Source organism: Condylura cristata, unplaced genomic scaffold (genome assembly GCF_000260355.1).
Source record: "Condylura cristata isolate star-nosed mole 26May11 unplaced genomic scaffold, ConCri1.0 scaffold00007, whole genome shotgun sequence".
Lineage (NCBI taxonomy): Eukaryota > Metazoa > Chordata > Mammalia > Eulipotyphla > Talpidae > Condylura > Condylura cristata.
Window position 1 is genome coordinate 15,280,587 of NW_004567108.1, and position 25,643 is coordinate 15,306,229.

General features: G+C 44.7%; 1 protein-coding gene across 3 annotated transcripts in view; it reads left to right on the plus strand.

The window, feature by feature from the left end:
• The window catches only part of RAI14 (retinoic acid induced 14), a 130,992-nt gene that overhangs the window by 9,425 nt on the left and 95,924 nt on the right, over positions 1-25,643 (plus strand). For all 3 annotated transcript variants that reach the window (XM_012721906.1, XM_012721908.1, XM_004678085.2), the window contains exon 2: positions 17,073-17,153. In XM_012721906.1, the coding sequence (XP_012577360.1) occupies positions 17,118-17,153 (36 nt within the window). In that variant the 5' untranslated portion in view covers positions 17,073-17,117. The remainder of the gene's footprint in view (positions 1-17,072; positions 17,154-25,643) is intronic.

Genomic DNA, 25,643 nt, shown 5'->3' on the forward strand with positions numbered 1-25,643 from the left:
CCATTATACTCCTGCTATGAGTGAAACCATCCGGTATTTTTCTTTCTCTTTCTGGCTTATCTCACTAAGCATGATCTTTTCCAGCTCCATCCATAACTTGTGATTTTTTTAATCTGGAAATTGCAAACTTGTGGTTTTTTTAATCTGGAAATTGCAAACAATAATAATAACATTTAACGATCATTAACAAAATAACATTCAAAATGGCTGCGAGCCTTAAATCAGGTAGTAGGATAAAACACATGTTACAAAGTAAAATAAAATTTGGTAGATTTAGGTTAGTGATGGTTATTATGGCCCTTATCACTGCTAATGTTGCTTTCTATTAACTTGCCTTTGAAAAAGTTTTGCTGCTGTATGTTAATGAACCCAGTATGTACAAGATACTGACATTTCATCACTGACAATCAACATAAAATTGTTGAGACAAACTAAATCTTTGAAATCCAGTGCGTATGTTACATTTATAGTCCATCTCAGCTCAGAGGAACGACATTTCAAGGGCTCAGTAACCCCACGTGGCAGGAGGCTGCTGCAGGGACGGCACATCCATCCCTAGGGTCAGTTTGAACCGGCAGGTGGAGGCCGGTGGAGGCCGGCAGTTTAGATGAGGCCTTGCAAACACAGGTCCACTTGACTCTGCCAGCCACCAAGAGCCTGGACAATGAAAGTTCGTGAGTCCCAACAGTGATTCCTGCATCTCTGCCCTGCAGGTCCTCTCTGCCCTGTGGGGATTAAAACCATTCCTTGACTCCCACCATTGTGGCACCTTGGGCCTGAAGGAGTTCCTGGTGCCTGGGACAGACCCTGGGTTGGGGGCCAGGCCTGAGGCGGGGGCTGGGCATGCTTTTTGTCTGTCACCTGAACTCTGGTGTCATCTCCTCTGACTCCTCCAAGTGCCATAGTCACGTTTTGTTAGTCCCCCCCCCCCCACTGCCCTGGAAATACTTCCTGGGCCCAGGACACAGGATATTTTTGTGCAGATTACATAGAGGCATCTCCTCTGGGCTGACTAATTAGGAAAAGTTACCCCTTATTAATCGACCTTTAGAGAGCTGCTATATATTGGCTGGTATGATTATTCTTGCCATATAATCCACAGCAATGAAGACAGCTGGTCTATGTCGTTGTAACACATCTACCAATATATCTTCTCTGAACTTGTAACTCCTTTTCCCAGTATTCTCCTCCTTCCCTTTTTTTTCTTTTATTCTACTTTTTTTAATACTTTTTTTTTTTAAGATTTTTTTTATTTATTTGTGCATACAGAAATGGGGTACAGGCCAGAGGTCAGGGGCGGCAAGAGGCTTCACCAGAGACAGTGGGGAGCAGAACAGGCAGATCAACGAAGTACACTGCTGAGGGGAGCAGCGGGCAGGTCAGGAGAGGTCTGCCACGCCATGTGGTCTCCTCCGGGGCAGGCGGGAATTGAACTCATGCAGAATTGCCTTCTCAGTGCTGTGCTTTAACCCGCTGCGCCACCAGGGAGGGCCCCTTTTATTCTACTTTTAAGTCATGTGGATGATCTAAAGATGTATTTCCTTTATTAACTAATCTTATTCCAAATTAGAATAAGTTCCTTTGTCTTCCAGACAACTTGTTTCAATCATAATCTAGGCACGGAGCAGTGAAGTTGTTAAAGTGAAGACACTGGTGCATAGAATGAAGCAATTGGAAAGCGAAACTCCCTATTGAATTTTTCAGAAAATTGTCTTGACTGTTGATTGAGAAAAATATGCTCTCAATGTTTTCTGAATTATATATAACAGGGCAGTTCACAATCTTGAGAGAAATAAAAATTGTTGGTTTATAATTCATTCTTCTGTATGTGGCAGAGTGACTTTGAAATTATAATATATATTTTGGGCCTCCTTGGTGGCACAAGGGGTTAACTCTCAGTACTATCAAGCTGTCAGCTGCCACTGAAGTATGAGTTTGATCCCCAGCCAGGGAGGTGACCCACATGGCGCAGCAGACCTCTCCTGTCTCACTGCAGCTCCTCTTAGAAGTGTAGTTAGGTTGATCCCCACTCTGTCTCTGTTGAGCCCTCCCGGGAATTGAACTCATGCGGAAGTGGCTTTAGCTTCTCAGTGTTGTGCTTTAACCCACTGCGCCACCAGGGAGGAGCCCTCCTTTTAAAAATTATTTATTTATGCATACAAGAGCTGGGGTGTAGACCAGAGGTATGGGTGGTGGGTGGATGAGAGGACTTAAGAGGAAAGCAGGCAAGACAGGAGAGGCTGCTGTGTCATGTATGGGTTGGCAAACTGGCCAGGAATCTAACTTGGGGTGTAGTGGTGATAGTGCTGAGATTTAACCCCTGGGCCACCAGGGAGGCCCCCTGAAATTAATAACCTTCAGTATTTATTAGATCTGAGTTTTATGGTAGTACGTGAACATTACACACACATGACGACACTCACCTTCTGCTTAATTTTATGCCTCCTTTTAAGTTGCTTTTCTTCCTCAGTGGATGTTCTCATCACTGTCTTTGAAGGAAAAGTCTAAATATAAGACTCAACTGCATACTACCCCAGAACATGTAGAATTTTCTAGCAGTTACCAAAGAAGGATAAAGAAACAATTAAATCATATTTTATTTTACTTAGTATTCAACTCAACTTACTCAGTCAACTTATTAGCGACAATAGTTAACTTTTTAAAACTAATGTCTTTGAGATCCATTATGTATTTTCTACTTGCTCTTCATCTCAGTTATTAGCACATTTCAAGTGCTTAATATCTCATGAAGCTACAGTATTGGAGAGCAATGGCCTAAGTAATATGTCTACTTGAAGGTCCTACAATTCCGGTGTTCCTAGGACGCTCTCAGTAAAATGCCTTTTTTGGATTAAGCTTCCCTATGTATTTAACTGATTAATTAGATTTTTGCCTTTGACTTTCAGGATCCCTTTAGAGAGATGCAGTGGCCCAATAGTTTCGTTCCAAATCAGTAACACACGGTGTATTGGAGAGTTGTACTTGAGGTTTCCAAATCTGTATCTTTCCTCTTTTGTGCAATGGTCTTACACTACATGGATTTCTTTTTTTCTTTCTTGTTAAGGTACGGGTTACACGTCTATATTCCTTGTGTACTTGGACCACAGGTGGTACTCAGGTATGAGTAGCTAAAACCATGTAGGCTTTCTATTTTTCCTCTTAAATTGCAGTTCTCTTAAAATCATGATCTTTCTACTCTGTGGACCCTCTTAACATCATGCTGCTGGGATGTGGGTTTATGGATGTGTGGGATGGGAAAAACATACTATATCTCTTTTACTGCTGATGGAAGCAATGCCCCATCTTTTATATTAATGCTGGTCATTCCTTATCCCTAAACACAGAAAGTGGTTGAAATGTAAAGATGAAGGTCCAGGCTATCACATTCAGTTAGCAGGAGTTTGTCTTTTCTAAGCAAATGTTCCCCTTCCCCCACCCCCATATGGCCCTGGCATGGAACAGCCTGGGGCTTCTAATGGAAAAAGATCTGAAAGGCTTTTCCATCTGCATTGCCAGGGCAGGCTGGGAAAGCCTAGGGGAGTGATGCCATGATGATTGAATCACTGTTAGGCATCTCTTCCAAGTGTCTGTGATCAGAATAAATCAGGATGAGTGACAGCATGTTTTCATATCACACCTTCAGCGCTACTCTGGGATTTATTTACTGCCGGGATGGGTATCCTTGGGCCTTGAGCCTTGGTGTTCAACCTCTGCCTCTAGATAACTTTCCTGCCGTCCTCTGTGCTTCTCTTGTTCCCAGAGCCTTCACCTATAGCCTCAGGTCCTGGAGAAGCTTCTGTGCACTTCTTCCTTGTCCCTCTCTCAGCTCTGTGGAGCTAAGCCCCCTGGTGAGCAGGGCAGGTGAGGTGCACCCATGGGGAACCTGGCTTGCCCCTGGTCCACCTGTTACAGTGGCCTGTTATTTTGTGAGAGTTTTAAACTCTCATGCTGTTCATTTCCAGTAATGTGGTGGTTCACACTGTCGGCTGCTTCTTAGGAAAGCCGAAGGGCAGTCTGTGCTTTCAGAGTGGGAATGGCCCAGCAGACCCACACTTGGCTCTGGCCAGACCTCCTGTGGTGACCAGAATGACAGAGGTGAAAAATGGAGTGTTTTGGAGGTGGGGTGTGAGTGCAGCTCGGGGCAGAATAAATCAAGGAGCAGCTAATAATCAAATGAATGAGAAATGTGCCTTCCCTGACCTGTGGGTACAGAGGGCCACTGTCGGGCCTCCCACTGTACTGCTGTTATATTCCAGAGAGAATGGATTTCCCTTTCATGGAGTTGGGACTGAATTTAGCTCTTGCATTCAGAAATGGGCTCAACAGACAGAAATGCAAGCTGTGATGACCTTGCAGAAGTTCTAATTCCCTCTTCTACTGCGGCGGCGTCTGAGATGTTGGCCTGAGCATGATTGAAAAGATACCAGGGATCCATGTGTTAGGTTGCAAGAGACAGAAAGCCAATGTGAATTAATTTAGGCTAGTAGGGGAATTTCTTGGCCCATGTGACCCCCAAACCCAGTACTAAATGGGGTGACCATAGCAGGACCTGGGATCCCTGGAATCAAGGACCCCCCGGGTTCCCTCTCTCAGATCAGCCTCCTACACTGGACTCAAACAGCTGCCACTTGTACATTTTCCTAGTTTCTCCCTGGGAAGGGAAGCCTCTCTTTCCTTCCTCTCCTTTTCTCCCCAATTGCTGGAAGTCCCAGGGAGCATCTCTAAATAGCCTTGCTGAGGACACATTCCCATCTCTGTGGTGACAGTGGCAGTCAGAAATGCCCTGCTTCGAGCGGGAGGTAGGAGGGCAGTGATCACAAGACAGGACGCTGATGAGTCAAGCAGACCACACAGCTCTGCTGTGGCCGGAATGACCTCCTGCCCGCATGTGAGCAGGCGCCCCTCTCTGGACTGGAGACAGGAAGCATGCTTTGGGCGTAGATGATGTTTGAATGATGTTCCAACACGATAGTTGGGACCCAGAAATAATTTTGTGTTCTTTAGCCTACTCCTTACTTCTGATCCTAAGGTGCCAGACTTCATAGAATCTGTTCTCTTATCTTCCTTCTGAAAAGTATCTAAGATCCTTTTGACTGGGTAGGGGGAGTGTTGGAGGCCAGCCCCAATCACAGGCTGTGGGAGGGTAGAACAGGCAGGTTCTTAAGGTGGGAGTGGAGTAGGCTAGCAGAGACTCCTAAAGGGGGAAAGGGGAGTTGGCACGAGGAAGACACAGGAGTTGGAGTTGGGTGCAAATCTTCCTGCTCTGGTCTCAGCTGAACTTTATATATTACAAGCAAGCAGTGGGGTAACGTTAGCATATGAATTGAGCTGAGAGATCACAATCATCTTTTTTCTAAGAATAGTTTGGGGTTGTATTGACTTTCAGCTGAGATTATAACATTTATTATTCTTTTTTTTTATTTTTTCAGATTTATTTATTTATACAGAACCGGGTACAGGCCAGAGATGCGGAGGGTGAGAGGATTCACCAGAGACAGTGTGGGGAGCAGAACAGGCAGATCGACGAAGTACACTGCTGAGGGGAGCAGCGGGCGGGTCAGGAGAGGTCTGCCACACCATGTGGTCACCTCCGGGGCAGGCGGGAATCAAACTCATGCGGAAGTGGCTCTAGATTCTCAGTGCTGTGCCTTAACCCACTGCACCACCAGGGAGGGCCACATTTATTATTCTTAAAATCAATCTATTAAAATTAAGACAGGTACATAAATTCATAAAATTTAAGACTAACTCTGCTATATTCGCCAGTGATGATTAGCTAAAATAGTTCCTTGAACCCTAATTACAATTTAATGACCTTCATTCTCATTGACACATCTTAGAGGTAAAAGAGGGTAAAGTCGAGGTTTACAAGAAGTTTTCTTGTAAATCAACCACTAAAAGAGATATAGTGAAGTTCCTCATTTAAGCACTAAACAATAGAAAGCTTAAGTAGAGTGATGAGATTTGGGTTCTCGTCTGGGCAGCAAAAGAACTCTTGGTTATTTTTTAACATGTTCTAGTACTGCCATGTTTTACAATATTGATTTTGCTATAACAGCCATTTGCTTTTATTAATCAGCCAATTGTAAAATTACTTTTGACTTCAAGAGGAATTTCCCACCCTGGGGCAGCGCCTGCTTGCCTGGGCCAGGCAGCGCCTTGCCTTGTGAGGCTAAGGCAATCCAGTTGTAAACTGACGGTTGCTCAGAATATTTTGATATTATGATTATACAAAAAAAAGGAGGTGGTAACATAAGTTAGCATGGAAATTCTGATTTTTTTCAGAGTTTTTCCCTTCTATCCGAACCTTTGTCTGGCGACAGAAGTTGCGTAGCTTGTGTTAGGGGAGGTAACTGGGAGATCAGCCATGCAGAACCATTGTGATCATAGCTAATGTTGTCTCCAACATTCCAGAATGTGGATAGCCACATTATCCTGATTTTGAAACCAAGGCGGTGAACTGATGATAAGTCAGTGTTTCAAAGGTAAATCTGTTGAGGTAAAAACAAGAATTAAATAGCTTACTTGGAGCCTCCCCTTTACCCCCTCTATAGATGATTTTTACAATCTAACACCTTCTCATATCCTTCTTTTCCCCTTCTGTATTTGATCTTGTCTAAAACAGCTTCAATGAGGGCCCTCCCTGGTGGCTCAAGGGGTTAAGTCTCAGCACCATGAAGCTGTCCACAGCCACTGCAGCCCAGAGTTCGATCGAGCCAGGGAGCTGACCCACATGGCACAGCAGACCTCTCCTGTGTTGCCTGCTGCTCCCCTCAGCAGTGTATTTCAGTCCATCTGCCTGTTCTGCTGTCCACTCTGTCTCTGGTAAATCCTCTCACCCCACAACTCTGACCTGCACCCTAGCTCTTGTATGCATAAATAAATAAATCTTAAAAAAAAAAGCTTCATTGAGATAATTACATTCTATAAAATTCACCCATTTTAAAACTGCACCCATATGCAATAATTCAATCATTTTTTAGTAAAGTTATAGAGTTGAGTTTACCACCACAGTCTACCTTTGAAATATTTTCTTGGCCCCCAAAGGGCTCCTTGTGGTGTTTGTCTCCACTCTGTTATTTTGTACGGCCCGGGACCCCAGGCCTGGGACCCCAATAATCTAACTCTCAGTCTCTGGCTAAATTTGTGTGTTCTTGACACATCACACAAAGGCAATCTTTCGAATCATACAGATGGTTCTTCTGTGTCTGGGTTGGTTGGGGCTTTGAGTTTGCAGTGACCTTCCGCCCCCTTTCCATGCCCATGGTATTCCATTGTGTAGAAACGTTTTTTTGTTTACTCATTTGACCAGTTTTTCTGTAGTTTCCACTTGTTGCAATTGTGAATACGGTTGTAAACATTCATGTACAAGTCTTTGTGTGGACATGTGTTTTCAGTTCTCTTGGCAAGATATCTACCGGGGAGTGGAATTCCTGGGTTGAATGGTAACTTTATATTTAACTTTGTAAGAATCTGCCAAACTATTTTCCTCAGTGACCTTTCCCCACATTTTAAATTTTCACATGTGATGTTTGAGGATTGGACTTGTCTTAAAACTTGATTGGTTCTCAAAACAAACCCTAGAAATTGATTATAGGATTGAGGTTGTATGAGGGGGAGGAGAGCAGGAGTGGGGGGCCAGGGGGAGGAGCCTAGTGCTTCAGGGTAAAGGACTCTGGGTGCTTTGGTGCTGGGGCTGAGGTGGTGACACATTTGAGGAGGTGTGAACTGGTTCCCCTAAATCCCATGCAGTGCTGTAAACCAATGATGCGCCAACATATGGAAGAAAGATACCAAACAATGTCCATGCTTTTAAAAGTGAAAAATGCTTTGTAAATGACTTCATTGGATCTTACTTTATGACTAGTTGTTAGACACAGTGTTACAAGGTAACCCAGTGTGAACTGGGCTGCCTGTCTGTGGGTCCTCACGCATGTGCTTAAAATTTAGTTGTACTGCAGGAACCCACAAAAGGGTAATGGGTTTATTTACAAAAAGGGGAAAGGAAAAGGAACAACCCAGGGAAAGAGAGAGAGATACAAACAAGGTAACTAGACTGTCTTACTAGCTCTACTAACAAGCTAACTGATAGCCCCCAGACACACGGTCCTGAGAGACTTTACCCCGGAGAGAGCCGTTGTGTCTCCCCCCAGAGAAAGACAGCCGTCGAAAACAGCTCCCTGTTAATCCCCCAAAGTCTCAGAATGCCTGCTTAGCTCCGCCCTGGGGTCCTCACAGTTCTCTCCTTGGTACTGCTGGGAGTTATAGTTTCCAATCACTGGAGTCAGGGGTGGAGTCTGCAAAACTCTGCAGAGTTCCTTTTGGACACCCTTTCCCCTTAACAATAGCTAAACTATAGCTAAAGGAAAAGTAAACTTGATTGGTTCTTTGGGCTTCAAGATGAAAGCCACAGAACAGAGTTGAGAGGTGAAGCTCAGGCACATAGCACATGCACCTTGCCACTTGGGGTTGATTCTGGGGTGTGTAGGGCCGTTGCCTTGAGAATGCACATCATAGTGTGTCCAGAGAGTGCTGTTGACATCAGTACCAAAACGTTTGGAAACGGACTAGGAAGGTTATTATTGGAAAAACAACCTCCATACAAGGGATAATCGCATGGGGTTTCTTAGTGTTAGGCTGATTTTTGTATTCCAGAGGTAGCTTGTTTTGATTAAGCCTTTGCTTTCTAAATTGGATGGATTTGGGGCATGAGGTAACCGTGGGGCTTTTCGTTGGTAGGCTCGCTGCAGCATGCGAGTAGCAGATGTGAAAATCACATAGTGATGTTGCCAGAACCCGGGCCAATTCTGCATCAGCGCTGCTGGCTCGACCGATGCGTGGACCAAGGTCTGTCCCAGTCGAGGCAGGTTTTATTTGTAAAGAATGATGATGTATTTGTTTCTCAAGAGAAATGTCAACCCCTGGATCAAGGCAAGTTGTGAATATAGGGAGGGAGATTAATGTTCTCAGGAGAGTTTTACTACGTGCTTATTATGATACAATATCTGAATGACATTTACAGTCTAAAAAGAATGTAGTCATTTATTTTCTTTGAGAAAATGTGAGGACCTAGGGTGTTTTAGAAAGGACTCGTTGCCAGATGAAACTCTTGCTTTTGTCTCTCTCCCCTTTGAACTTTTCCCTTCTTTTGTCAGGGTATGCTTTTCACAAAGCTGCACCCCAGTTTGCTCATGAAGGAGACCATGTTTGGAAGCCTCCAGACCATAATGCTTGCTTGCTGGTTTACTCCCTTCCTTTTTCATTTGTATCTGCTTTCTGGTATGTCCTGCTCTCTTAAAAATGTATTCAGTGATGTTAGTATAACCCTGCAACTGCAACTTCAGTTACTTCACCCGCAATTTAGAATTTAGAGTGTCTTGTTTTAATAATAGTACATCTAAATTTAGTTACCTTTTTAAAATTTGCACTAGTCTTCAATTTTTTTAAATTGGTAATAAGATTGGCTTTCAACGCCATACATGATTCAGAGGTATACGTTCATACCTGTCCAGATGAGAAAATTTCTTTCCTGTCTTTTCTCACCACCTTCTTTCAACCATCATGGTTGAAAGCAGTGGGAGCAGTGGTGCATTCCTGGGGGGAGGGGGGTGGGTCATGGGCTGCCTTGGGTCCTCTAAAATTATTATGTTGAAATCCTAATCCCCAGGACCTTATTACAATGTGGCTGTATTTGGAGATTAGGCCTTTAAAGAGGTAAATAAGGTAACTCAAGGTCATATGGGTAGGTCCCCATCCAAGGGGACTGTGTCCTTATAAGAAGAGATTAGGATGCAGATACACAGTGGAACGTCACGTGAACTCGAAGGGAGAACATAGATATTACAGCCAACCAGAGAGGCCTAAGAATAAAACCGACCCAGCTGTCACCCTGATCTTGAACTCTGGCGAGCAAATACAGGGGGCCTTTGCAGATCCCGTACCACTCTAGTGCCTCTCTCTGGCCATCAGAATGAGTGGGTGGATTCCCATGAGTTCCACGGCTTCAGGCTGAGATTCTCACACCTGGTGTGTTGCATCTGACCTGAGAACCAGCCCACTCTGGCCTCTAGTCTGCTCTGTGAGGTGGGCTCTGAGGCTACTGACTACCCTCTGTTGTCAGTTGTCGGCATCTGCATCACAGGAAATGTAAGTCTGTGCTGCTCGCCTTCATTCCACCTCATCAGGACACAGCAGCAGCCTCCATGCCTGTTCTTCTAGTCTCTACATTTGAGATTTTCCAGGCAAGTAGACCCCCACCAGTCTGTCCAGCAGTACCACTAGTTTCTCCTCACTTGAGCTACATGGTGAGGGTCATTGCTTAAACCTTTGCCAGGGAGGGCAGCCCGCCCCCAGTCTCTGCCCATTCTGAGCCTTCTAGAAGCAAGGGTGTGTATGAGGGCTTCCAGACTCGTCTTGCCAGTTTGGTGCTAAGTCCACTGAAAAGTTGCCTTTTATCTGACCATTTACTTTGGAGTGAAATGTCTGTGCCATCTTTAGGTTTCCTACTTAACTCTTAGTGCTCCTGCATTATCTGTACATTCTGCTGGAGTGAACTTTTACCGAGTGTTGTCAATGGTGAGAGCCTTGCAGAGAGGTTAGAGGTAAACCCTCAGGTTTTTTCTTGTTGAGAAATTCCTTGGCTAGGCATGATAGACGCTCACATAAAACATGCTGATTGGGGAAAATGGGCTATCCACTGCCCTGTCCATATCAGTCTGATAAAAGTCCTAGGAACTTGCCCTGGGGTTCTGTTTGGGGACCCTTGCTCTGTTTTGACTAGCATCCCATTACTCAGAGCAGCCAGCTATTGCTGAAGCTTAGATGTGGTCGGAGATTCCGCATGAGGACTAGTGTTGAGAGGCCTAGCAGCAGAGGAAGAGAGGGACAATCTGGGAAATTTTCACAAGTCTGATCAGTTTCTATAGACAACTTTTTAGTGCTTTCATATCCACTTGGTACAACCAAGTCATTGGCTTCCATTTCCTTCATGCATCTTGCGGTGCAGTTCACCCTCCTCAGTGCATTGGGGCAGAAGAGAGCCTTGCTGAGATCCAACAGGGAGTCTAAAGGCCATCCAGATGCGACCCCATCTTTGGGCTGTGTTTAGTCATCAAACATTTATTGTTTGCCAGTAACCGTGCCCCAGTCCAAGCAGAATGAAAATCTTACTCTACGAGGCCTTCTCCCATGAGAAACCCTTCCAAAAGGTTGTTCCTTGTCTGGAAAATCCCAGATGGGCTTCCCCCATCCAATGGGAGAGAAGTGCCAAGATGTCCTCTCTTCCGCTTGGCTTAAATGCTGAATTTCCTCTGAGGCCAGTTTGGCGTCCTCCCTCAGCCCCCCTCTATTAGAAAGACTTGTCTGTGACTGCCACCTTTTGAATTCTGCACTATTTGGCAGAATAATTGCTAGAAGTTTTGCTGGAAGTCTTCCTATTGCCTGCCTAGGGTGCTCATAACCTCAATGTCTTGTGCGCTTAATGTTCTGTCTTACTGACGGAAGAACAAAGCTATAGAGAAAATAAGTTGGTGAGGAGCAGCAGTTCTCTCCGGCCTCTGCTTCCTACTCATGGCCTCGATCCCAGAATGAGGCACGGTCATGAGCATGGCCTGATCTGATCTGAGGGAGGAAGATGTGAAGCAGCTTCTGCCCATGAGTGACCTTAGGTAGCACATAGTACCGTGCTGTCAGGGACTTGTTTATTGGGAAGCCTGGTGTCCGGAAAGGCCTTCAACAGAATGTGTGTGTTTTGCCAGATTGAGAGAATTATTTAGTTTTGGTTAAAATCCAGTCTTTGATGCAGAGAGATTGTTGTGTGAGTAAACCGTCAAGGACTTCAGGGAAGAGAGGTGGATGCTGGCGAGGAGAGCAGAATTTCGTTTTAGTCTCACTCATTCAATTCTTTCTTCAGTGCTTCGGATTTTAAGTCTGACATTCTTTGCAACTTGGAAGAAAAAACATCCTGAAGGCTTTCTCAGGCACACAGTCCTCTAGGATTGTGGAGGATTCTGTAGAAGTATCCCCATACTCCTTGACAGAAGGAATCATTAGCATGAGAGAAGATATCTCATTAGCATGAGAGAAACAGCTAGTTGCTTTCCTGGAAATTAGAGTGCAGAGGGCTCCCCTTGTACACTCCCACCCCCAATATTTTGAAAGATTTAAACAGTCAATGCTTGAAAATACTCATCGTTCATATCCATGTAGACAGTGTCGCTAGACTTTTTTTTAAAAGATTTATTTATTTATGCATACAAGAACTGGGATACAGGCCAGAGATGTAGGGGGTAGAAGATTTACCAGAGACAGAGTGGGGAGCAGAACAGGCAGATGCACTGAAATACACTGCTGAGGGGAGCAGCGGGTGGGTCAGGAGAGGTCTGCTGCACCATGTGAGTCAGCTCCCTGGCCTGAGATCGAACTCCTGCTGCAATGGCTTTTGATAGCTTCATAGTGCTAACCCTCCCACCAGGGAGGGCCCTCCAGGTTATTATTTTTTTTTTAATTAATTTTTTTTTATTACAAAAGTTTATTTTTACATCATTTTGTACATTTTTTTTTCCATCTCAATTGTAATCCCCGCGGGTTTCCCATCACCAAGTCACCCGTGTGCCATCACCATAATCCCATGCATTTCCCTCCACCCCCCCGTTTTTGATCCCATTCCCCACTCCACCCCCACAAAATGTCTCTGGTATATGGTTGTTCATTATTGTTGTTATTTTCTCGCCTGGTCCATTATACTCCTGCTATGAGTGAAACCATCCGGTATTTTTCTTTCTCTTTCTGGCTTATCTCACTAAGCATGATCTTTTCCAGCTCCATCCAAGTTGCTGTGAAAGACATGTGTTTCTCTTTTTTGGTTGCTGAGTATTATTCCATTGTATATATGAACCACATCTTTTTTATCCAGTCATCCACTTTTGGGCATTTGAGCTGCTTCCATGTTTTTCCAATTGTAAATAAAGCAGCAATAAACATGGCCCTCCAGGTTATTTTTAATGTAACCGTCAGTTAAAGTTATGCTGTAACATGTGTCATGTATATATAGTTCCCGAGTCTAGAATAGGGGTTCCCCAATCTAGGTGAACATTAAAGTCATGGAGTGGGAAAAAAATAACAGATTTCTAGCCACACTTTTGATTAGAGAATCAGAATATCTGAGGCTCCAAGAGGACCCACATTGGCACCATTGCCTGAGGAAGTACCTGTGGGTCACGTGTAGGTGTCTGTGGGTCCATGGGTAGGATTAGGGTAGCGAAGGAGAAAGGTACTTTTTTCTCTATATATATATGGGCTGGAGATATTAATGGCAATTATTAAGCTTTTTTTTTTTAACGGCTTTGATGAGATATAACTCAACCTCTGTGCAGTTTACCCACTTGAAATTTATACTTTTTGGAATGTTCATAGGTTGCGCAACTATCTTGATAATACGTGTAGGACATTTTCAAGACTCCAAAGGGGATACCGTAACTGTTTTTTGTTTCAAGCTAGACTTACGTCAGCTAAAGGAATCTCATGTTAATCTGTGATTGAGAATTGCATTATTTTTAAAGGGAAGCACAGATTAGTAAATAAACCCTGCTCCAGACTTTTCGATGAGTGGAAAGGAAGGCTCTGTATCCCTGTCCACCCTTCCTGGTCAAATGACCTGACTGAGAGAAGTCATCTTTCAGTGTTGGATTGGCCAGGGAGTGGTCCAGCTAACATTGCTGCTCATTGGGTGAATTTTCTTTCTTGTGCTTGAAATGGGAGAACATAAGTCAGTTTTGTAAACTTTCATCCTCTTTGTACTGTCCAAAATTGGTGCTGCGCAGTTCATTGAACTTCACTACAACTGTGGTAAATTAAGAACCTTGATTGGGTGACTTTTCCAAGGACAGCTTTTAGTGGAGTTCCCCTCCAACAGGTAGACAACACTACTCGAGAGTGCCTGTAAGTCAGTTGGGACTTGGGAAATTTGGACTTGGGAACTGGGGCTGGAGGATTCCAGCAGACTCAACAAAGGTCAGCCCCTGATTGACATATGGGTGCTTTGGCGAAAGAGATGTTGGGGTAAAGAGCCCACCCACATTTCAGAGGTGAGCCTCTGGTGTTAAAGTCCTTCCACGAATGCCAGAACAGTGGTCTCTTAATAACGTGAATAACCCTGACTATACTGCTTATTCTGGAGTTACTATGCTGTAGGTTCCCAGAACTTCTTGACCCTTGACCTGTTTTCCGTCTCTCTGGAGTTGAACCTATAGACCACCCAGCTCTCACACACCTCAGAGCTGTTACTACAGGCAGACACTCATTTCAGAGCTAATACCTTCCTTTGGAACTTTTGGAATTACTTGCAGTATTTATTTAATCCTCTTCAAATAAGAGTTTCCATATTTCTTCCTGTCAGGCCAAAGCAAAAACAAGGGCAAATACCTGGTAGGTCATCAGTGAAAAACCCCATGACCTCAAACAAAAGTCTTACCCACTTGTCTAAGACATGGTGTTCTGTGACTGAAGGAGTGCTTTGGGGTTCTCCCTTGGTGGGCTGGGGCTGATGGAGCCTCCTAGCCTTCTCTGCCTTCCTGTGGCATGGGTTTGGCCTCTTCTTGGTTATTAGTACTTTGCCCAGAGGGCAGAGGGATCTGAAGTCAAAGGTTGATTTCCATTTTCTAGCTGCAGTTGGCGGATGTAGGTTTATGAGGAATGGCGGCCTGGGAATATCTGATTATCATGATTATGTCAGCGAGGCTTCATCAAACTGTGGTTTGTTTTGACATGAAAAAGGTTTACAAGCCAACTTAGCTTTGACAAACACATTCCTTGTTCTGCCTACATTAATGCTAGGTTCTCAACTTGAGTGTGCAAAACATTCAGCCCAGAAGACTCCTGGGCCCTGGCCCCTGCGCCTCAGTATTCCAGATGTGGACTAGGGTTTTACATTCAGCAGATTGTCCCCAGGTCCTTGTGATGCAGATGCATGAGGGGTCAACTCTGTCCCAGAGTCTGCCCTTAGCCCGACCTGTCCCATTCTGCTTTCTCTGTGGTTACATCCTTGGTGTTCAGCAAGGTGTAGTTTTTTTTTTTTTTTTAATTTTTAAAATTTTTATATATCTGTTTACATTATTGTGCATTTTATAACAGTGTTTACTTCCCTTCTCAGTTCATCCTTTGGGGGGTGGGGGACAGAGAGGGAGCAAGGTGTAGTTATAAGGGGTGCGGTTTCCGGGCCACACACTTTCTGTCACTGTTGCTGAGACTGAGGATGCTGGAAGGGGCCACAGAGAGACTGAAGTGCTTTCTGGTGATGAGTTTTCATCCTACTCATCCACGGGGCCCTGCTTAGTGGCAGCAGCAATAATGAAAGCGAACACATCAGGAGCCAGAGAATCAACCTCTGGGCAGCATCTGGAAGGAGTGACAAAGGAGGGGGACAGGTCTGGCCATCCAGACTCCCTCCCTTAGTTAAGATAATCCTAGAAATAACAAAGTCTCCTTTGTATTGATTCCCTCCTTTGCTCGTCCAATCTGTTTAGTCCATGTGACCTTGAAGGTCAGCTGTCGTGAGCATTTGACCACTATTCCTTAGTTCTCAAGTGGACTGATATCCTTCACATTCACCCATTCTCACTCTGTCCTGGGAAGCGTGAAGTCACATTTCTCAGGCGCTTGCTAAGTGATGGAAACTTGAACAAACGTGTTCTTGCTCTTTTGACCTCAGTGGAAAGATTCCACGCTTTGTACTTTTTCTAGGTTTAAGGATGAACAGTTAAAGTGGGATCTGTATTTTGAGCACAGGATTCCACCTTTTGGCTTTAGCTTTAAAACCAAACGTGGTAGAAAAAAAATTCTAAGTCAGAATTTGGGGTTTGCATCTGAATTCTATCATAAACACAGGTATTTTCTAACTTCAACAAGTGTCCATCTCTGGAAAAGGGCTTGGACTGAACAATAATGTGAACTTCAGAGGGGTAGCCTAGCCACCCCGTGCAGAGTCCAGTGAAAGTCAAGAATTTCTTCCCTGGACAAAAGCACATCCTAAACAATAATTAACACCACTGTCCAGGAGATAGAGCTCTCCTAAATAAAGTGATTTCTTATTGATACTTCCTGCTTTTACAGGAAATTTCTGGGTCCCCTAAAGACTGGGAGAGGCTCCTGGTTAGAGTGACCTCCTTTAAAAAAAAAACAAAAAAATTATGCACACAAAAACTGGGTACAGGCCAGAGGTGCAGGGGGTGAGAGTATTCACTAGAGACAGAGTGGGGAGCAGAACAGGCAGATCATGGAAGTACACTGCTGAGGGGAGCTGCGGGCGGGTCAGGAGAGGTCTGCCACATCTCCTGAGGAATGAGCTATTTGATGAGGGAGGCTTTGTTGTTTCTGGCATTTTTTTTTTTTTAATACTCACTGCCCTGTGCATTTAGGAGGGAAACACACTGAGAAAAATAAATAGGGAATGAATGGCATCTGGAATATGAGCTGTTTTCCTTATTTGCTATTATGGCCTTTCGAAGGAGGCAGGTAGGACTGTAATGGAAAGATGTGTGGACAAATTAGTTCAATGTACCAATACTGTATTTTGTGACATTTAAGCAGTGAGACTTGTTCTACTTCTAATGTTTGGGGACATGTAAAGTTTTGGTTAACTTTGATAATGTAGAGTTCTAGGGTACATGTAAAAAGTTCTAGTTAAGCATGCTTTTTTTTTTTTTAAGATTTTATTGTTTTTATTTATAAATACAGAACTGGGGTACAGGTCCAGAGGTGCAGGGTTGGTGAGAGGATTCACCAGTGACAGAGTGGGGAGCAGAACCGGCAGATGGATGAAGTACACTGCTGAGGGGAGCAGCGGGAGAGGCAGGAGAGGTCTGCTGCGCCATGTGGGTCACCCTCCTGGCTGGGGGTCGAACGGGTGCTGAAGTGGCTGCGTTCAGCTTCCTAGTACTGTGCTTCAACCCACTGTGCCACCAGGGAGGACCCAAGCAGCTCTTAACCAGCCCAACACCAGTCACCTACTTGTGGGCCAAAATGACCATTCAATCAGGGAAGGAAGATGCTTAACTTTGTTTCTTTTCTCTGCCTAGGTATTGAAAAATCTCCTCTAGAGTTTTTGGCTGGATGGACTAACCATGAAGAGCTTGAAAGCGAAGTTCAGGAAGAGCGATGTGAGTACTCGGTGACTCAGCCCCTGCGTGCTCACTGGAGCTGCAGAAGCTGCTGCTCCTGCCTCCAGCGTTGATGAGCCTCTAGGTTAATCAGCGACAGACTTCAGCTCTGGGCTCAGGTCTAGGCCCCTGCCCGGCGTGGCTTTTGCGAGTGACGGGCTCTGGGAATTCGTTGCTCTTTGTGTCACCGGTGGCATTTTAAAATTTCTGGGGTCTGAGCCTTGTAGAAAAAGGACTAGCTTGATTAAACACTAAAGAGTTAAAGAAAAACCGTCATTTCTAAAATCCCCCACACCTGATTTAGAATTTCATGCTTCCAAGAAGTTTGTCCCATGGGAATGGCTCAGGAAGGAGGTATTTGCATGGTTTGTTTTTGGCTTTTGGGAAATTGTTTTCAAACTTTGTGAAGGCCTTTGTGGTAAACAACAGTATCTCTTGCTGCAGGTACCTTTACTCCCTCTGAATTCCTGAGGTTCTTACTCTCATCGTAAAAGACTTTGGATTGGAGGAAGCAGTTATGATGTCAGAATTATAAAACAAGGTCTCCCAGAGAAAAGATAACAGCAGTGGGATTATGCATAGTGATGTTTTAACAAAGGCCCCCTCTTAAAAACTGCAGGGATTCCATTCTCAGACTAGCTATGCTCCAGATGCTTCTAGCAGTATTGTTCCGTGGGAGAAATTCATGGATGAGTTTTTGGAGTGCGGTCTAGGTACGACACCCTCATGATGAGTCCATCATGTCACTGAACATTGAGTAAGTAGAGGTGAGCTGGATTTACTGCTTTGCAGGGATTGCATCTTAACGCCCAGTGCACTTGAGCCCTGGATGGGGGCTGCATCCTTCAAGACTACCATGGCACATACACTCCTCTTTTGGGCCCGCACTGTGGCCCGTCACAGCATGGTGACATGTGGATTCATTACTTCCCGGCTGAGACCCAGACGGGACAAGATGTTGGTGGAACTATGATGTGTTGTCTTACTTAAAGTTAGAAGTGGAAGGATTTTTTTTTCAAAAATTTATTTATTTTACTCATACAGAACTGGGGTACAAGCCAGAGGTGCAGGGGTGGTAAGAGGATTCACCAGCGACAGAGTGGGGAGCAGAACAGGCAGATCAACAAAGTACACTGCTGAGGGGAGCAGCGGGTGGGTCAGGAGAGGTCTGCCACGCCATGTGGTCACCTCCGGGGCAGGCGGGGATCGAACTTGCACTGAAGCGGCTGTGGCCAGCTTGCAGTGCTGCATCCTAACCTGTTCTGGGAAGGCCCAGAAATGGAAGGGCTTTTAAGACAATGTTGTTCTCACCTGCTCATTCTTAAAAAACTTTTTTTTTTTTTTTAATTAAAGTCACATTGGTTTAAAGCTTGATCTGTTTCAGGGAAAACCATTATAACTAGGTCACCTGTAAAAATTTTTTTATGTATGTGTATACACATATATTTCACATCATTCTTCATTTTGTCCATTTTTTCATCTCGGTTCTAATCCCCATGGACTTCACCATAGTCCCGTGTGCTCTTCCCACCCCATATAACTTAGGGACTACACAGTGATCCCACCGAAAGTGTAGTTTCCACCTACCATCCCCCTTCCCTTTTTCTCTCTGGTGACTACCATTTTGTTCTTATAATCCAGGTGTTTTTGTTTATTTTGTTTCTTTCTCATTCACATAAGTGAAACCTGACTGATTTCACTTAGCACTAACTCCTCAAGGTTGACACATGTCACCCCCTCCCATGTTAGGTAAGTTAGCATACCCGGAGAATGTGCCTTGACTTCACCAGACTCATTCACTGGCCTGTATCCAGGTGAGGGCCTGGGTCTTTGTACTTACGTTGCCTCTTGCTCCTGCCACTCGCCTGAGAAAGTTCTGCAGCCTCCCTGGCTTCTGGAGTACACCACAGTCTATATGTCTGACTGTGCTTTCACTTAAGAAGGAAAAGGTGGTGAAGTGGCCATCCAGCCAAGTGGCATGGAAACGGGTCTGTAAATTGTCTGACAAGCAAACGTGTTTTCCATTCCAAGGAATTTGGGTCGCTTCCATTCATACAAGTTGACATTATTTTAGCAAAAAAAAATTTTTTTAAAGATTTATTTATTTATGTATACAGAGCTGGGGTACAGGCCAGAGGCTCAGGGGCAGCGAGAGGCTTCACCAGAGACAGAGTGGGGAGCAGAACAGGCAGATCGACGAAGTACACTGCTGAGGGGAGCAGCGGGCGGGTCAGGAGAGGTCTGTGCCATGTGGGTTTCCTCCAGGGCGGGGGATCAAACTCACGCTGAAGTGGCTTTAGCTTCTTAGTGCTGTGCTTTAACCTGCAGTGCCACCAGGGAGGGCCTATTTTAGCGAAGTTTAATCAGTCTAAAGCTTCCTAATATGTGAACAGGGTAGCTGGGAGTGGGCTTAAAAATAAAAAGTGGAGGTAGTCGGGAAGGTGTTGCTGGAACCTAGTTCAGGTTTTAAATAAAACCTGAAATATTTTCATGAAGAAAAAATGCAGTAATAACACTATGAAAAGCGTTTGGGATTTGGCAACAGAAAGACTGAGATTTTGGCAGTTAGTGTAGAGAAGTGTTAGAGGAGCAAGCCGGGGAGGGGAGCAAAGGAAATTGGAATAAGGGGGCCAAATAATATCAGACTGGTCCCAAATTGCTTCCCAGCACCACACCTCTGCATAGATATATGGGGGAAATAAACAAAACAAAACAAACAAAAAAACAAATAAGAAAACCGCTTCCAACCCAGTTTGTTAACCAGCCGTGTGGCAGCACCCTCTGGCCTTCAGCGAGGATTTACTCTCTGTTAGGTGCTCTGCCAGGCACTGCACGTGAGCTTGGTTTGCTCTTGCCGCTGACCTAACTTGGTAGGTATGATTGTTAGGCCCATTTTACAGACGAGGAAACCGAGGCCTAGGAAGGTACAGGAGCTTACCTGGGCTCTCAGGACTCTAGCTCATAGAAAGTAGCTTGAATCTAGCACCCAGCTATCTTGAAACGGGAGTTGGGGGCGAGGGGAGATTTGACTTTATGGAGCATAACATTGTAGGCAGTAGCTAGGGGGTGTGAATTGGGGGGTCTAGATGTGTGGCCGGAGGCCATTCCCTTCCCTGTCCTGAACCTGGGGTTTTTCATCCAAAGGTGGAGAAAATAATAAGAACTCCATCAGGTTTGTGACAGCTTAAGGTGCCAGTGGCCAGAGAGCATACCTCATAGGGCCTGGGGCTCAGGAGATGCTTGGCAAATAGTCTGTCTCTTATTCAGGTGCCCAGGGTAGAGAGTGGGATTGGAAAAGTCGGGGCGGGCTGGAGGACGGGATGCTCTGGTGACAGCTGCCTCTGAGCAGGTGTAGGGGAGGCTTGCCGACCGCCTGCCTTTCAGTTTGAGCTTTTGTGGATGTGTGTGCACATACTTGTATTGCTTGTTACAAGAAAAACAAGTTTTAATCTGTTTCTATTCAGTTCAGGGAGCCACACTCTAATCTTTACCTGGAGTGAGTGGTCTCCCTCTCTTTCTCTCAGAGAAGTGTCCCAAACCACCCACCAGCAAATTTTCTTGCTTGTCTTTGTGTGGGGTTGAAAGGAGAAAGGAGAAGAAAGGGTTCTTTGTGTTTCTGGGGGGTAGGCAGAAGAGAGACAGCAGATCATGTTCGTGCTTTCATAAAGAGAAGGCAGCTGACCCAGCGGTGTGCCTGCCTTTCAGCCAGCCTGTGTCTGGGAGGTCTGCTGCCTGAGCTGATTGTGGCTGTTGAGAGCAAATCCCTGGAGTGAAAAAGACAAGAGCGGCCCAAAGGAGTCGCCCATAGATGGTCTGGTGCGCCTCTAGGACCATCGGGGTGGGGGATTTAAACCAAGTCTTCTTTTTGGAACACTTATTACTGCCAAGTCAAGACGATTTATATGAGTGTAATGGGAAATGCGCCTAATTCCATGGCCATGGTTCCGTATTGGAACCCTGCAGGTAACCCACAAAGGCCAAAGAGAGTTCTGTAGCACTTGTTCTACAGGGGATGACATTTTTAGGTTCTAACTGTACCATTATTTTCAGTGTCCTTAACTTGAGTTTGACACTAGAGAGGACACAGGAGAAATGTGAAATAATGGTTCTTGTGTTTATGTTCATAAGCCGGGATGGGAGAAGAAAGAGTGCATGAAAGAAATAAAGGAGGCAGAATACAAATAGAATTGGGTTTATGTGTCAAAGGAAGCTTCGATATGGTAAAACCAGTTGTTCAACTGTGGGGTCTTTGTGATAAATGCTATAGATTTTCAGAGGGGTGATTCATGGTAGAAATTGGGGGAGGTTTAGAGAGGTGGGCTTCTTCCAGGCCTGGCATTTGGGTAGGATTTGTCAGGTTGGTTGGAAAGGAGCAATGGGTAACACAGTGGGTCAGCTGTGGAGCACGTAAGTGTCTCATTTTCCAAAATTACCCTTAACATGCGTAACCACATTGCTTCCAGAACCCAGGAGAATGCCTGTGGCCTGGCTCTGAGGCTTCATAAGAACACTATAAATTTTTCATTCTAGTTTTAAAAATGGATACACTTGACTTTTATGCTTATAAAATGAGCACAGTTCTAAATCATCATTATTTATATCTTTTACGACTCTCTTTTGAAAGTGCCTCCTTTACCTCTTTAAATATTTGCAGCAACAAGTACGTGGTTCCACATGGAAAAATGAGCTGTCATCATGAGAAATGAGGCCAAGAAGGTTGGGATTTCCCTTTGCTAATAAAATGCTCAGGCTTCTGGAATTTCTTTGTTAATGCCAATTTTTAGTGCCTTGAGTGAAATGGGTGGAGGTTGAGGGATGGGAAGTGGGATTGAAAGATCTTTGTAACAAATCTTGAGAAAAGCCTCTCAACATGATTGAGGTCTTCAGAGTTTACTTTGCGGGTGTGTATCTAATTTTATGAAAGATTTGTTCCCAACTATGTTTTCCATTGTAATAGGGAGGCATTGGAGATTCCATTGGAAAAAAAAAAATCAAACAGTTCAAAATGGTTGATTCCATGAGAAACGGAATGGGTGGTATTTCTTTTTGCAGTAGCTACCAGCAATGTAACTTTTAGCCAAAGCCATGCAGATACCCGTGAATATCGAGGAGCCAGTCACATCCTGCCCCGACAGGAGTTCGAATTTGTTGCCTGTTGAGAGAAGGTCTCTGATGAAGGTTGATAATTGTCCATTTCGGCCAAGGTCTTTTTCCAAGGAGTTTAGTCACTTGTAAAGAAGTTTTTATAGATGCCCAAGGCCTCTGTCTCCCACCACACATACAAAAAATGTGGGAGTATTTAAAATTCAAATCTCTGTGCTGACTTGACTTTGGCCTTGGCCAAATCTATTGTGAAGCTAATAAGCCTCTTTTTTTTTTTTCATAGACAATTTTAAAATACATCAGAGATGACCTTGCAGAGACCAAAGCATCACACATTCTTTTATCTTCTGGACTATTTCAGGGTCTAGGACAGTTAGGCTGGAGTACCTCAGCATTTTGTGGCATAGATTGCTTAAAATATAACATTGAGCGCAAGCGTGAACCGTATTGATTGGTGATCTACACCACACTAGTAAGGGAGGGTGCTCATGGATTGCTTACAATGTGACAGGCCTGTCCCAAGCCCTCCGCTTTCTCTGACCATTTAAAGCTCACCATCTAAAATGCTGTTGTTACAGTTTGACAGAGGAAGACATTCAAGGGAAGATAAGTAACTTGACCAGAATCCCCCAATGGATCCACAACAGGCCTGCGTCGTCTGTGATGGCTCTTTTGCTGACACAGGCCTTCACATCCCTAGATGCCAGTGCTTCGAACTACATGAAATTACTTGTCTTAATGCCCCAAGTGTGCAGACAGTGGCTGTACTTCATCACAGGCACTTTCCTCTGTGGCAAAGCCCACCGATACCTGTGTCATTCCCATGGTGGGGGAGGGCCTGGGAAAAGGCTGAGTGTGAGAGGCAGGTGCACTTAAGACTTCTCTTCTAAACCAAGGGAACAGATAGATGCTCTTTCTGCTCTTCCCTGGGGTCACTGAAGCATCTCTAAGTGGAGTCCTGTGTTCTATTTACCCTGACCCATAATGCCAGGGACTCTTGGTTAAACCTGATGATGTTCCAGCGGCAGCTGGAGACCAATAGGAAACTCAAACTTGGGCCCCTAAACTTGGGGAAATCTTGTAGTTGACAAAAGCAGTGCATCGTCGAGGTTATCTTTATTCTTTATTGATTACCTAGTCATTTCAAACTACTACGAACCTAGATGACTTTTGTATCACAAATTTTTGTATGTGACTTCTCCTTGGGGGAAAAATGGGAGTTGTTTCTGCATTCACCCTGTGGAGATTTCAGTTGAGTTTGTGTCGAGATCTGTGCGGCCAGAGCTGGTTCTTTGATGTGGCGGTAGGTATCAGCATCAGCAGAAGGCCTGTAGTGCCTCTAAAGATGACATTGGCGACTTGGCCTGGACTTCCCTTGTGTTTGGGTCCCTGCCTCCTTTTAATAGGAAAGCCAGTGTGTTCTGATCAACTTGGTTATCCAACTGTGAGAACAATTTTATTGCATTAATAGAAAGTATCTTCAGTTTTTGGGATGCAGTCCCTGAAAAGATTTCATCTTTTATTTTCTCAGGAGGCCAAACGATCCAATGATCGCCACCTCCTCTTCCTTCGGGCTCTCCAACAGACTAGTTGGCTGGGAAGTGTAGAGGCTTAGAATGTGGGCATCTAAGAAGAGGAAGTTTGAGAAACTGCCCGTCCTTGACATGTTTCTTCTGGGGTGCCTTTCCCAATGCTGGCATGTTTCTGTGACAGTGTTCAAACCTGGGCTCCATTTTCGGAGGTCCCCCCACCGCCACTGCCTGTGACTCATGAAGCTGACCGTTTTTTGAAGGGTTGTTTCATGAAGCTACAGGATTCATCTGTGAGTTCCCAGTGGATGTTTATTGTAATACAGGATAAGCTGTTACCACATTCCCTGCAATCCAGTTGCGTGAATGAGATAGAAATCGTTCTGTTCTCAAGGCAAAGTTTCAATTGCTATAGGACGAGCAAGGAGTTCTGTCCCCCAGATTTGTTTGGGTTCCCAGGCCCTGCTATGTTGCCCTCCGGCCACCTTTCAGGCCGCTCTGTCTGAATACAGAGAATCATCACGTGTGGCTTTTGAGCAGGTAAAATGTGGCTAGTTCAAGTGGAGAAGTGCTGTAAGTGTAAATACACAGCGGGCTTCAGAGACTTGGTATGACTAAAATGGAAGACATCTTCAAGATCTTTTTTGTAATTACTCAGGGAAGTGCTGCTGTGTAGGACAGACTGGATTAAATGCACATGAATGTTCATTTTCTTGTGATTTTTTTTTAAAGATTTCTTTATTTATGCATACAGAAACTGGGGTACAGACCAGAGCACTGGGGCGGTGAGAGGATTCACCAGAGACAGAGTGGGGAGCAGAATAGGCCGACTGATAAAGTACACTGCTGAGGGTAGCAGCGGGAGGGTCAGAAGAGGTCTGCAGAAACATGTGGGTCACCTCCAGGGCGGGGATCAAACTCATGCTGAAGTGGCTTTAGCTTCTACTGCACCACCAGGGAGGGCCCATTTTCTTGTAATTTTTAAAATGCAGTCACTAGTAACTTTATAGTGATCAGCCTTGCATTATAATTCTTTTGAGAAGTTCTGGTTTAGGGCGATGCCCCAGGGTGCATCTAGGGTGATGCTTTTGTTGCATATTCTGAATCCAGGTCTTAATCAGAAAGGAAGAGAGTGAAGCACAAGCATTTTCCTTTGAGGATGTGACCCTACAGGTGCACAATCATTACCTTGCCATGGAACGGACTGGAATATAACATATCTGAGCAAAGATTTATATCTGTTTCCAGCTGGTGACATCCCCTCACATGTCCCTACCTACAAAGGAGGTAGGAAAACATTTCCTCTCGCTGGCCAAAGCCAAGATGACCTCTAGGGACAAGGGAATGAATCCTGGGAAGATGAACTCAGCACTGTGGGTTGAATTGTGCCCCACCCAGAAAAAGCCATTGACATTGTAACCCCTAGTAGCTTGGAATGTGACCATGGAAATGGGATCCTTCCAGAAGTCATCCAGTTTAAACGAGGTCATCGGGGTTGGGCTGTGATGCAGTATGGCTGGACTTTTAGATATAGAGATGGGCACTGGATAATATAGGTATGCCAATTAACCTGACTTTCTGTATGTTTGATGCCTTTTATCCCAGAAGTGAGTGTCTTTGGTTCTCGCCAATCCTCTGTGTTCTGTTGGTGAAAGCCTGTTGTGCTTTCTCAGGTGAAGTTAAATGGACCAGGTTAGACATGGACACACCACTCCAGAGTGTTTCCAGCTGGTGACTTTCCTTTACCAGTCAGACTCTCCTTTTTTTTTTTTAAAAAAAGATTTATTTATTCGTACAGAACTGGGGTACAGGCCAGAAATGTGGAGGGTGAGAGGATTCACCAGAGACAGAGTGGGGA